Source organism: Carcharodon carcharias, chromosome 11, assembly GCF_017639515.1.
Source record: "Carcharodon carcharias isolate sCarCar2 chromosome 11, sCarCar2.pri, whole genome shotgun sequence".
Lineage (NCBI taxonomy): Eukaryota > Metazoa > Chordata > Chondrichthyes > Lamniformes > Lamnidae > Carcharodon > Carcharodon carcharias.
Window position 1 is genome coordinate 25,314,639 of NC_054477.1, and position 12,454 is coordinate 25,327,092.

The following is a 12,454-nucleotide window of genomic DNA, read 5'->3' on the forward strand; positions in this document are numbered from 1 at the left end:
GACTGTGAGTGAATCACATATAAATGCATAGCAGCATTTATACTGGCATATGAAGTATGATGTCTCAATAAAGACTATGATTCCGCATTGTTCCAGCAATATGTATGTGTTCACTGGGGTTTAGAGTAATAAGATGAACTAGAACAAGAAACAGCCCAAGAAGGGCCTCCTGAGATCAGGAAATCTGCCATTAGTTGTTTTTCCCTCAACTGTAGGACTCTCACAGAATTGAAGGGACACTGTTGGTGGTCATGCAGTGGACCCATCTGCCAGCTGGAGAGCCAGAGACAACTCCTCTGTGGCCATTCCCAGGAGCCATGATGGGATTAAAATCCAATGATACAGCTCACTGGCTGCAGCTGGGGTTACTGGCTCCACCAGAGGCAATTTCTCACAGGACTTCCTGGTGTGGGGTGGATGTCCCGCCTCTTAGAGCTGTCGGGTGGGAGGGGTGGGGGGGTGTCTCTTCTACACAGGCAGCCCATGCCAAAAGGAGATCCTTGATGGAGGCATGGGCCATGGGTGAAGACCATGACCAGCCCCTAAAAATAAATCAATCAGCCCCCGCAACTCACCATGGCTTCCCCGACTGGCCCTCGCGAAAATATCTCACTTACCTTATTCCTGGGCCTCCATTACCAATCCTGCAGCCTGGGCCTACTGCAGTACCAGCAGTGGCCACTGCTCCCAGTGGTGGTGCTGTTAATAGACAGCCACCAACCTCTGATTGGCTGGGAGCTCTCAGTGGTGGGAAATTTCCCCTAAGGACAATGAGGACCCCGCAGCTAACCAGTTATGTGCCTGATTAGCACTAAATTGGGTTGGGCGAGCATGGAATGGCTGCAGCAGAGTTGCCACAGGCTCTCCAGCTGGTGGATGGGCCCACTGCTTTGAGCATTAAATTCAACTCTGAGAGTGGGGAGGTAAACAAGCAGCAATTAAATAGCGACAAATGAATTGCAGTGGGGCAATTAGATCATTAGGTCATTACTCCTTTAACTTTGAAAAAATACAAAACTAAGCCACTATTTTGCGCTCCCGCTCCCCTGCAATCCCATTTCTTGGAAACCCAAGCCACTGAGTTTCTCCTGTGAGAAAAAAAACACTTGCACATATTTATGTACAGTGCACATCATAGAATCTTAAAGCATAGAGGAAGCCCATTGATCCATCATAGCTGTGCTGGCTTAGGTTTTCCAACACTAGTAGTAAAATAGTCTATCAGAGGCATACAGTTAACACACCCATATTCCCATTAGCGGTGGTGGTGTGTTACAATTCACTCAGGGAGTTCTACATGCTGTGGTACTTCTACATGCATGTCATAACCTGGAGCTATGGATACTGATAGAAGAGGCGCCAACATTCTTTCCATCACATGGTTGACCAGGAATCTCTCCCATTCTTACCACCTACCATTGGCATGTCTCGGGAGGGTTTGCAAGATGATCCTCAACCAGTTTGGCTGCACTATGAATGCATCTTCCTTGGCCATCAAGTCCTGGGGTGGGCCTCAAACCTGGAGCTTCTGGTTCAGCAACATGGATGCTATGGACCACAGGGCCCCCCATTCCTACTAGTAAGACCAGCTAACCTCACAGTAACATCATTTGTTAATATTAGCACCCATGGAAAAGCCCAGGCTGTATCCAGTGGCAAGTTTCCACATGTCCCACTTACGTAAACGATGCATCAAGATTTTCAATATTCATGATTACCAGGAGAATGATAACAGTTTTCTAAAAGAACAGGGTTCAAATTTCACAAGAAAAAGAAAGTCTGAGGAAATTGTTATGTCTACGACGTAGCTAAAACCCTCACAATGTTGATGAACATACTGGGACCAGAGGAAATCCTCTCATGGTTTTGACAATTTGCATAACACACCAGGACCAGAAAAAAACCTCCCCCACCCTTCTTAAATTGTTCAAAGGTAACGCATTTCTCTGTGAATTGTTAAGTAACATCTGGGGAGCTTACCGTCTTTTTCTTTCTCGTACAACTCGGTTTCTTGCAGCACGTGTAGTAATTGAGGGCTGCGTACTCCATCAATGCCGCAAAGACAAATAAAAAGCACACAGTGACGAATAAATCCATTGCAGTGACGTAGGAAACCTTGGGTAGTGACTTTCTGGCTATGCTGCTGAGTGTTGTCATGGTTAGTACTGTTGTGATCCCTGTTTCGTAAAGGAAGAAATGCCAGTGCAAATTAACATTTGAAGAACATTCCCAATCCCTTATACAAATGCCCTGTTGTCATTTTATTAATTTATTGATCACTCAATTGGCTACAGTAGTCTAACGTGAAACCCTACGGTCAAGGCAGAAGCCAGCATAGAGACAGCAGAATAAAATAATGTAATAGCAAACTGGCCTAGGTGAACACATATACAAATATAATCCCACCATATTAATTTCAAATGTTAGCAGTTGAGGAATGAATGGGGTCTCAAAGGGTTTCACTCCTGCTCAAGACTACTTTCCTATAATTACAAAAAGATTGCCCAAGTGGATAGCCAAAGAAATCTTAATCATGTAAGCACATAAAAAGGTAAATATTCCACTTTCTGCTCTTGTATTTCTGCTTTGGAGCTTTATCTGCTGATCAGGAAACCACATGTGCAGAGTGGAAATTCATGGGCTGCCTGCATGCAACTTCCCAGTTTACCCCCATATAACGTTCCAATGGGCAAGCTTCGCACTGGGAGTGTATGAGTGGAGGTTCTCATTTCTGAAGCCACATTTAGCACAGTCAGCAGAAGAGAAACAACCCAGGCAGAAAAAGAGTCAAGATCGGGGTAGAATGAGAGCAAAAAGTCTGAAGTTGAACCAGAAGGTTAAGGTGAAAGGTCATCATTATAAATGGTCAAAGTAACTACCAGGAAGAGTGGTGAAAATGTATGGTCTCCACACATATTTGGTTAAGGTGTTTGGTAGTGAAAAGGTTAGGTTTGCACAAATAGGTCGTGTTTTACCTGCAGAGGTTCACGAAGGTGATGGGAGTTGGAAGGAAAATAATGAGTCTGATGATTTGGATAGTTGGGATATGAGTAGAGTATCAGTAATTACTCCAACACAAGTTTTGCCTGAAACCTGTTCAGATCCAAGTCAGAGTCAGACAGACATGTCTGATGAAGTGAAAAATTCAACTGAAGTTCAAAGAAACAATCAGTCTTTATTAGAGAAAACTTCTCCTCAGGCTCAGGCCCAGATGAGTCAAGATCCTTTCCCAAGTTTTGAAAGTTTGGGTCAAGAAAGGCAACATTCCTTTAGGAATAGGAAACCAGTGGTTAAGTTGGTAATGCAAATAAATGAAAAACAATAAATTGTAAATAAGTTATATGGAACTTGAACATTGTGTAGCATTTCATGAAGGAGGAGTGTAACAGCACCCTCTTGTGGCCATTTGTGTATGTATGTATATAAACCAAAACCAAAATAAACCAGTGGCATTCCATGTGGCACACAGTCGTTTTTTTGTCTTAGAAAGATATCACATGCACGAAGGTTTGCATTGAATGATCTTCGATATATAAGCAAACACAACAGTCACCTTACAAACAACAAGGTTCCACCAAAAGTTATTGAAGCAATAATTTGTTGATCCATTTTCTAGGGTGTTGGTTGGGTGTGGAACATTGCTCCCTTTCAAAAATGCCACAAGGTCTTTGACATAAAGCCAAACAGGCAAACAAGGCCTGGATTTAACAATATGCATAAGGAGCTAGTTCTACCTCAGTATTGCACTGGAGTGTCAGTGTAGATTGTAAGCTCTCTTTCTGGTATAGAATTCTAATCCACAATGTTTTGGCTTGCAGTGTGTTATGAACTAAACTAAACCAACATTGTTACACAGATGTTGGACCAACTAACAAATTTTCAGCAGTCAAAAAATAGTTGGTACTGATGCCCTTCAACCATGTATTTTTGGGCATTACAGCCACTTTCTTTAGGCATTACAGCCATATTACTTGCTTTACTTTTCACGGGCTCACCTCAATACAAATCGGAGCGTATTCACAAGGATGTGCTTCTGAATACACTGGCTCAGAACTCTGGATTGAAACATCAATTGGATTTAATAGTGAGGGTTGTTCGCAAGCAACACAATAAAGACTATTTACTGTTGATTCACAAAGCACAAATTGTAGCTCTGAGCAACCATGGGTGAAGCTTAACAGGCTTGTACTGGAATTTAATCTGAAGAGTATGATTAGAACTGATAACAACCACAAGTTTTGTGCTACAACAGTTCTTATAGCCTTCCATTGCACTTAATATTTGTATCAGACAAGAATTTGTGTCCATCTAGTTGCTCTTCACATGGAGAACAATGCCTCAAGTCACATTACAAAAAGTTGGCCACAAAATAGGACTGGAAAGAAAGAGGAAATCATAGTTGCTCATGAAAAGCAAAATTAGTTTGGGGGAAGGACTCAGGGAAGCCAAGTGACAGGATTTTGGGAGGGACCTCCAGAGGATGTGACATAGGATTGTGGTTTGTGGAGTAGAGAGAGCAGAGACACAAGAAAGAAGCTGATGTTGTAGGAGTGAAGGGAAGATGGGGGGAATGTATAGCTGGAGGTACAGAGGGATGGACAGTCTTTGAAGGATTTCAACATGAGGGCAAGAATGTTAGAGTACAGGGTGCCAGTGAGGCTTGGCATAATGGATGAAAGGAAGTGCAATTTTTTTTCCATCAAGGAACATGGACTATAGGCTCAAAGACATCTGCAGCACAGAAGGAGGCCATTCGGCCCATCGCATCCTTGCCTGTCAACAAAGATCTGACTACACTAATCCCATTTTCCAGCGCTTGGCCCATAGCCCTGGAGTCTATGACAACGCAAGTGAATATCTAAATGCTTCTTGAACGTTACGAGAGTTTCTGACTCAACCACCCTTTCAAACAGTGAGGTTCAGACTCCCACCACCCTTTGGGTAAAAAAATTTCTCCTCAACTCCCCTCTTAGCCGTCTGTTTCCTAATTTAAATCAATGCCGCCTGATTATTGACCCCCCTACTAATGGCAAAAGTGCCTTCCTATCTATCCTATCTATGCCCCTCATAATCTTATACACCTCTATCAGGTCCCCTCTCAACCTTCGTTTTTCCAAGGAAAACAACCTCAGCTTATCCAATCTTTCCTCATAGCTCAGACCCTCCAGCCCAGGCAGCACCTTGGAAAATCTCCTCTGCACCCTTTCCAGTGCAAGCATATCCTCCCTATAATGTGGTGACCAGAACTGCACACAGTTGTGGCCTAACCAGCATTTTATACAGTTCCAGCATAACCTCGCTGCTCTTGTATTCTACACCTCGGCTAATAAAGGTAGGTATCCCATCTGTCTTCTTAACCACCTTATCCACCTGCCTTGCTACTTTCAGGGATCTATGCATATGCACACCAAGGTCCCTCTGACCTTCAGTACTTTCCAGGGTCCTACCTTTCATAGTGTAAACCCTTGCCTTGTTAGCTCTCCCCAAATGCATTACCTCAACACTTTTCTGGGTTGAATTCTATTTGCCTCTGCTTTGTCCACCTGACCAGTCCATTGATATTCTCCTGCAGTTTAAGGCTAACCTCCTCACTATCATCCTACCGATTTTCATGTCATCTGCGAACTTCTTAATCATACCCCCTACATTTATGTCCAAATCATTTAGGGTCATTTATGTACACTACAAACAGCAAGGGCACCAGCACAGAGCCCTGCAGAACCCCACCGAAAACAGACTTCCAGTCACAGAAACATCCCTCTACCATTACCCTCTGCTTCCTGCCTCTCAGCTAATTTTAGATCCAACTTTGACTTGGATCCCCTGGACTCTTACTTTCTTGACCAGCCTGCCATAAGGGACCTTATCAAAAGCCTTGCTAAAGTCCATGTAGACCACATCAAATGCATTACCCTCATCAACACTCCTGGTTACCCCCTCAAAAAATTTGATCAAATTTGTCAAACAAGATCTTCCCTTAACAAATCCATCCTGACTATCCCTGATTAATCTGTATCTCTCCAAGTGCAGATATATTCAGTCCCTCAGAATTCTTTCTAGTAACTTCCAAACAATTGCCAAACTGTAAAACTGAATTCAGTTTTAATGTGCTTGAGGGAAAAATCCACACTAAAATCCTGTCTACATAAAGAACATAAAGATAAAACCTTATGTTTTGATTTCCTCATAATTTTTCTCCTCCATTCCTAAATGTGGGACAAAGTACCATGGACACAGGCAGCCCTCTAGTACCTCATCCAAATGGACAAATGTGAACCTGGATGACAAAGTCTATTTGAATCTGAGCTGAGTTTTTCCTGCCCTTACCCAATACCAGGGATCACTAGATAGTAATCAGGAGCTCATTTCCATTGAAATATGTTTAATTTTTAATTTGCTTTTCAGAATTGAAGATGGAATTGTTGCACGAACCTACAGACCCAGCAGAGAATGTATCAGTTGCCTGGCAACAGATGTAGCTTGGCAACTCATTGTAGCCTGGCAACAACTATAGACCAACAGTTCAGCAGAAAACATGGCTGTTTCTAAAGGTCTCACTATTCTGCCTAATCATGAGAGAATACAAATGGCTCTTCAGTGAAATATCTTGACACACGGACGGTAACCTTCGGAACATACGCTAAGGTGCCAAACCAACGGAATGAATTGACCAGCCGTATAGAACCCCTCAAATGAAAATTGGCTGGGCACTGTGACAGGCAGTCAATCTAATCCATCAGTGTGCACTCAAGCAGTGAGGGGGAAAAGCTATGCCGTTGTTCAAAAGGAAATGGTTCTTCCAGGTTAACGGAAAACTTCCCTGATCTCCTGAAGTCACAGAAATGACAGCCCTTGGAGATGTGAGTGGGCAGATTGAGGTCAAGGACTCATCAGACCTGTGTCAGTGCTAGCTATTACAATTAAAGTTGCCATTTCCCAGTTTCCTGAATTATACTGAACAGAGAAGGTTAAGGAGAGATGAAATAGAGGTGTGCCATCACAAAAAAGGCTCATCAGATTTAACGGGAAGAATTGAGATGCTTTCCATACTTTTGAATATTAATTCAAACCAGAAACAAAAAAACAGGCATTTTCAAATCATAAACATCACTACTACATGAGAACACGTTTGTGTGAAACACTCCAATAAGTGTTATACAATCATCACAATAATCTTCTAACAAAACTAATACTTATGTTACATCTATATTAATCAAATCAAGTCAACAGTAACATAAATCTTGCTTACAAAACCACATTGTTGCTGCTTGCGCAGGAGCTAGTCTGGCTGAGTGGTAGGTCATGTGAGTGGTGGGGATGAAGATTCTGGCCTGTTCTCTTGTATGGTCTCGGCCATAGTGTTACACATCAGCTACTTGCATTTTCGACCAATCTGCCGACCACACTTTGAGAACAACTCTTTAAGGTAATTGGCAAAAGAAAAAGGGGGAGACGAGCATTTGTTTTTAAACAGTGGTTTGCTATGGTCTGGAATACACTGCTTGAAAGGGTGGTGGAAGCAGGGGCAATAGTAACCTTCAAACGGAAACTTGGTATATATTTGAAAAAAAATGCAGGGTTCTTGGGAAAGAGGAGGGGAATAGGACTAATTGGATAGCTCGTTCCCAGGCACAATGGGCTGAATAGCTTCCTTCTGTGCAGGATGATTACACACTAGTCTAAACCACTTCTAAAACCTTGTCCAAAAGACACTTTCTTATCTGTGACCTTAGATAATGAGTGCCTACAGGCTGCCTCACTGCTGAGCCCAATCCTTGCCTCACCAACAACTGCTCTTTCTATCACCAAGTGCAAGCAAGGACAGGGGCCCTTGATGATTTTCTATTCTCTAGCCCAAGGCAACTCAATCCAATTATAACAATCCTAATGTTGCTCAGGTTGAGATTGGATAATTCAGCACAGAGCCTGGGACCTTTTTGATCTTAATATCAAAACAGCTCTCTCAGCCAAGGTACATCGAGCTAACAATGGTTCATCTTATAATAATTTTAATAAATAGGGAAAGCACACAAAGAATAAAGGTTGTTCAGATATGAATTTAGACTCTGCAATTGTGGGATTTCTATTTATTGTATGAGAATTAAAACTGCTTGCTGACTTGCTATCGCCTGGCATACACTCACTCAAAGTCAAGATCAACCCTCAAATCTGTCCCTTCCACAAATCACAGACAATCCTCTTTATCATAAACTGCATCCCACCTATTGCATCTTCCACTGAAAAGTTCTGCATAAATATACCCTGATCCCAAAGGTGTAATCACCACTTAGGCTGGTAAGGAAATTCCCAGCCAACGTTTCCTGATCTCCCATCTTGTGTGAGGCAATTTTATTCCCTTTCCTTTGGCAGCCTGGTATTAAAACATATGTTCCAAAAGTAAATTATTTCCTGCACGCTATTTTACCGATTTAACACTGTTGTATTAAATGACATAATAGATAATGTTAGATTATTTGGATTAGAAGCATTCTGTCACCAAGTTGCAACAAAAAAAATCCATGGCTGCTTCTGGATAGGTGGACAACTGTATCAAATGGAAGCAGATGGTGCATAGAGGGATTTACAATCACTGTTTATAATAATCTGATCTTCCTGAAAGCAATTTAATTCCTATTTTATGTTTTCCCCACAAGTTCCTGATTTGATAAGGAAGTGTTAAGTGTTAGCAATTGACATGTGTCCACAGGTAGCTCTTGGACAGTAAGGGACATAGAAGACTTGAGGGGCAAAGTAGTCTTTTCATTCGACAAAGAATTGAATGTAATCGAGTGCTCCCAAAGATATTCAATCAAAACTTTGATATCCCATCCACCATATCTGTTTTTCCAATCACTTTCTTGTTAATTTCATGTCAGAATCCAATAGAAAATATATCTGAGTGGCAGTTGCATCCTAAACTGTTTGAGAAGGAGCCATTTTGATGATATTTGGACTGTATGATCTATGCCCACTTTTCATAACACCAACGTACCTCAGAAGATCAGAAGAAAAACACCTGAGGTTATATTGACCATGGTCACTATGGGAACAGCTGGCGCCAGTGCTCTGGGCACCATTACATCTGTGCTTGCATCACTATCAGACCTCACTATTCTTCACTCCATCATTGATGGTCACATCTTCAGCGGCTTAGGTTCAAAGCTCTGGAATTTCCTTGTTAACCCTCTCCAAATTTCTACCTCTCTCTCTTCCTTAGGGAGAGATGACCTTAGTCCTAAAGATCAAGATGTTGAATTTGAATGAGTGTAGTTAGATATAAAAAGAATAGCGATGGTAAAAGTCACTTGTGGAAGTAGTCTATAGTTCCCCTAAAGTAACTACACTGTAGGACAGGATATACAGGAAGAAATAATGGGGGGCTTGTAAGAAAGTTTCAGCAATATCATGGGTTATTTTAATTTACATAAAGATTGGACAAATCAGATTGGCAAAGTTAGCCTGGAAGGTGAGCTCATTAAGTATATTTGGGACAACTTCATACACTAGCATGTTCTTGAGCCAACCAAAGTGCAGACTATTCTAGATCATGAGGTGAGATTAATTCATAACCTCAGAGTAAAGGAACTGCTAGGTAGCATTGATCATAATATGATTGAATTGCACATCCAGTTTGAGGGTGAGAAGAGTGAGTCTATGGTTAATGTTGTAAATAAAGGCAATTACAAGGGTACAAAGGCAGAACTGGCTAAAGTGCAATAAAAACAGAAAGCATTGGAAAGATTCAGCTGGTCTAGCAACATCTGTAGAGATAGAAACAGGATTAATGGGCAACATTTTCCCCCCATTGGGGGGGGAATTGTGGGAGCGGGCGCCAGTGGGCGGCCTTCTGATTGATGCCCCGAGTCAGGGGGGCACAGCCATTTTAAGTGGGTGGGTGACATCCACTAGGAAGCGTTATGCACTCCCTGTGTGGGTGGGGGAGGGGGGATTTCCCTCAGCTGGGAGTGCACGCATACGCGTGGAAGATCTCCCTGAGGCAAAGTGCCTGTCTGCCACCTGTAAGGAAGGACCATCAATGAGGTCAATTAGATTTTAATGGCCTTAACAGGCCATTGACAGTTTGGCTGCGCGCCCACTCAACTGAAAATCTAAATGACGCGAGGTGACATCGGGACACAAGCCCCTCCCCCGCACGCTGACCGGAAAAACCTGCCCAATGTTTCGAGTCCAACGTGACTGTCCTTTGGAACTGAAGGGGGGTAGGTAGGTGGTGAGTTTTATGCTGTTGAGAAAGCTGGGAGAGGCAGGTGGAGCAAAAGAGGAGGTCAGGGATAGGTTAGCGAGCTGGGGAGATTAAATGGCAAAGATGTTATGGAACGTAAATCAAGAGGAGTGGTAATGATAGTATTAAAGACACAAAGCATTGGTCCAGAGTAGGTGTTAATAGCATGATAAAGGTCAGCATTGTCTGAAAGCAAAATTGCAGAATGTGTTAATAGCAGAATAAAGATCAATGTGTCTGAAGGCAAAAATGTGAGAACAAAATACAGCTTGGCACATGGGAGAAAAAAGATCAAAATGGAGGACAGAGTTCATGGTCTGAAATTGTTGAATTCAACGTTGAGTCCAGAAGGCTGCAAAGTGCTGAATAGGAAGATGAGGTGCTGTTTCTGCAGCTTGCATTGAGCTTCAATGGAACATTGTAACAGGCCGAGGACAGAAATGTGAGCATGAGAGCAAAATGGTGAATTGAAATGGCCAGTGACCGGAAGGCTGGTGGTCATTCTTGTGGACAGAGCGAAGGTGTTCCACAAAGCAGTCACCCAGTCTGCATTTGGTTTCCACAGTGTGGAGGAGACCATATTGTGAGCAGCAAAGACAGTTGGATAATTTGAAAGAATTACATGTAAATCGCTGTTTTAGCTGGAAGGCATGTCTGGGACCTTGGACATTGAGGAGGGAGGAGGTAAAGGGTCAGGTGTTATATCTCCTGCAATTGCATAGGAAGGTGTCATGGGAAGGAGATGCGGTGTTGGGGGTGATAGCAGAGTGGACCACGGTGTCATGGGGGCAATGGTCCCTTTATAATGCTGACAGAGGAGGGGACAGGAAGATGTGTTTGGTGGAGGTATCCTGCTGCATTTGCAGAAATGGCGGGGGATAATCCTTTGAACATGGGTGCTGGTAGGGTGGAAAGTGAGGACAAGGGGAACCCTATTGTGGTTCCGGGAGGGAGGGGAAAGCCTGAGGGCAGAAGTGTGGGAAATGGGTCGGACACTGTTGAGGGCCCTGTCAACCACAGTGGTGGTTACGGTGCGGGAGTGTCGGCTGAAGAAAAGGGAACACATACGGAAAATGATTTTGTGGAAGGCAGCAGCATCAGGACAGATATGACAAAGATGGAGAGACTGGGAGAATGGAATGGAGTCCATACAGGGAGCAGGGTGTGTGGAGGTGTAGTTTAGGCAATTGTGGGAGTCTTGTGATGGATATTGGTAGACAGTCCATCACCAGAAATGGAAACAGAGAAGTCAAGGAAGGGAAGGGAAGTGTTGGTGGTGGACCATGGGAGAGAGGGTGGAAATTGAAAGCAAGATTTATGAATTTTTCTAGGTCCAGGTGAGAGCATGAAGTGGCACCGAAACATTCATCGATGTACCAGAAAAAGAGTTGTGGGAGGCGGCTCAAGTAGGACTAGAACAAGGAATGTTTCACATACCCCACAAAAAGCCAGGCATAATTGGGGCCATACACGTATCCATAGCCACACCTTTTATTTGGAGGAAGTGAGACAGGTTAGAGGAGAAATTGTTCAGTTAAAGATCAAATTCAGCCAGGCAGAGGGGGTGGTGGATGGGGATTGTTCTGGCCCTGGTTCAAGGAAGACACAGAGGGTACTTAGACCATCCTGGTTTGGAATGGACGTGTAGAGGGATTGGAAGTCCATAGTGAAGAGGAGTTGGTTAGGGCCAGGAAATTGGAAACTGTTGAAATGATGTAGGGTGTCAGAAGAATCATGAATGTAAATGGGAAGAGACTGAGCAAGGGGAGAAAAAATTGAGTCAAGATAGGAAGAAATAAATTCAGTAGGGTAGGAACAGGTGGAAACAATGGGTCTACCAGGGCAGTCCTGTTTGTGGATTTTAGGAAGGAGTTAGAAGTGGGCTCTGCAGTGTTGGGGGACTATGAGGTTAGAGGCTGTTCAGGGTATTAGCTAAAGTGAATTGGGAAATTAGGTTAAAGGTAGTTCAGTAGAGATGCAAGGGCAGACTTTTAAGAAGGTATTTAATAACTCTCAGCAAAATACATTCCAGTGAGGAAGAAAGACTCTATGAGAAGGATACGCTATCCATGGCTAACTAAGTTAAGGATAGTATCAAAGAAAAAGCTTATGCTTCAGTGAAGATTAGTGGTAGGTCAGAAGAGTGGACAGAATTTAAAAACCAGCAAAGAATTACAAAAAAAGGAGAGAAAACTTAGAGTGTGAGAGGAA

At 43.0% G+C, this 12,454-nt stretch overlaps 1 protein-coding gene across 2 annotated transcripts in view; it reads right to left on the reverse strand.

Moving 5' to 3' along the window:
• Positions 1-12,454, reverse strand: part of LOC121284106 (gamma-aminobutyric acid receptor subunit gamma-3) — a 661,993-nt gene that overhangs the window by 18,698 nt on the left and 630,841 nt on the right. For both annotated transcript variants that reach the window (XM_041199197.1, XM_041199198.1), the window contains exon 8: positions 1,981-2,177. In XM_041199197.1, the coding sequence (XP_041055131.1) occupies positions 1,981-2,177 (197 nt within the window). The remainder of the gene's footprint in view (positions 1-1,980; positions 2,178-12,454) is intronic.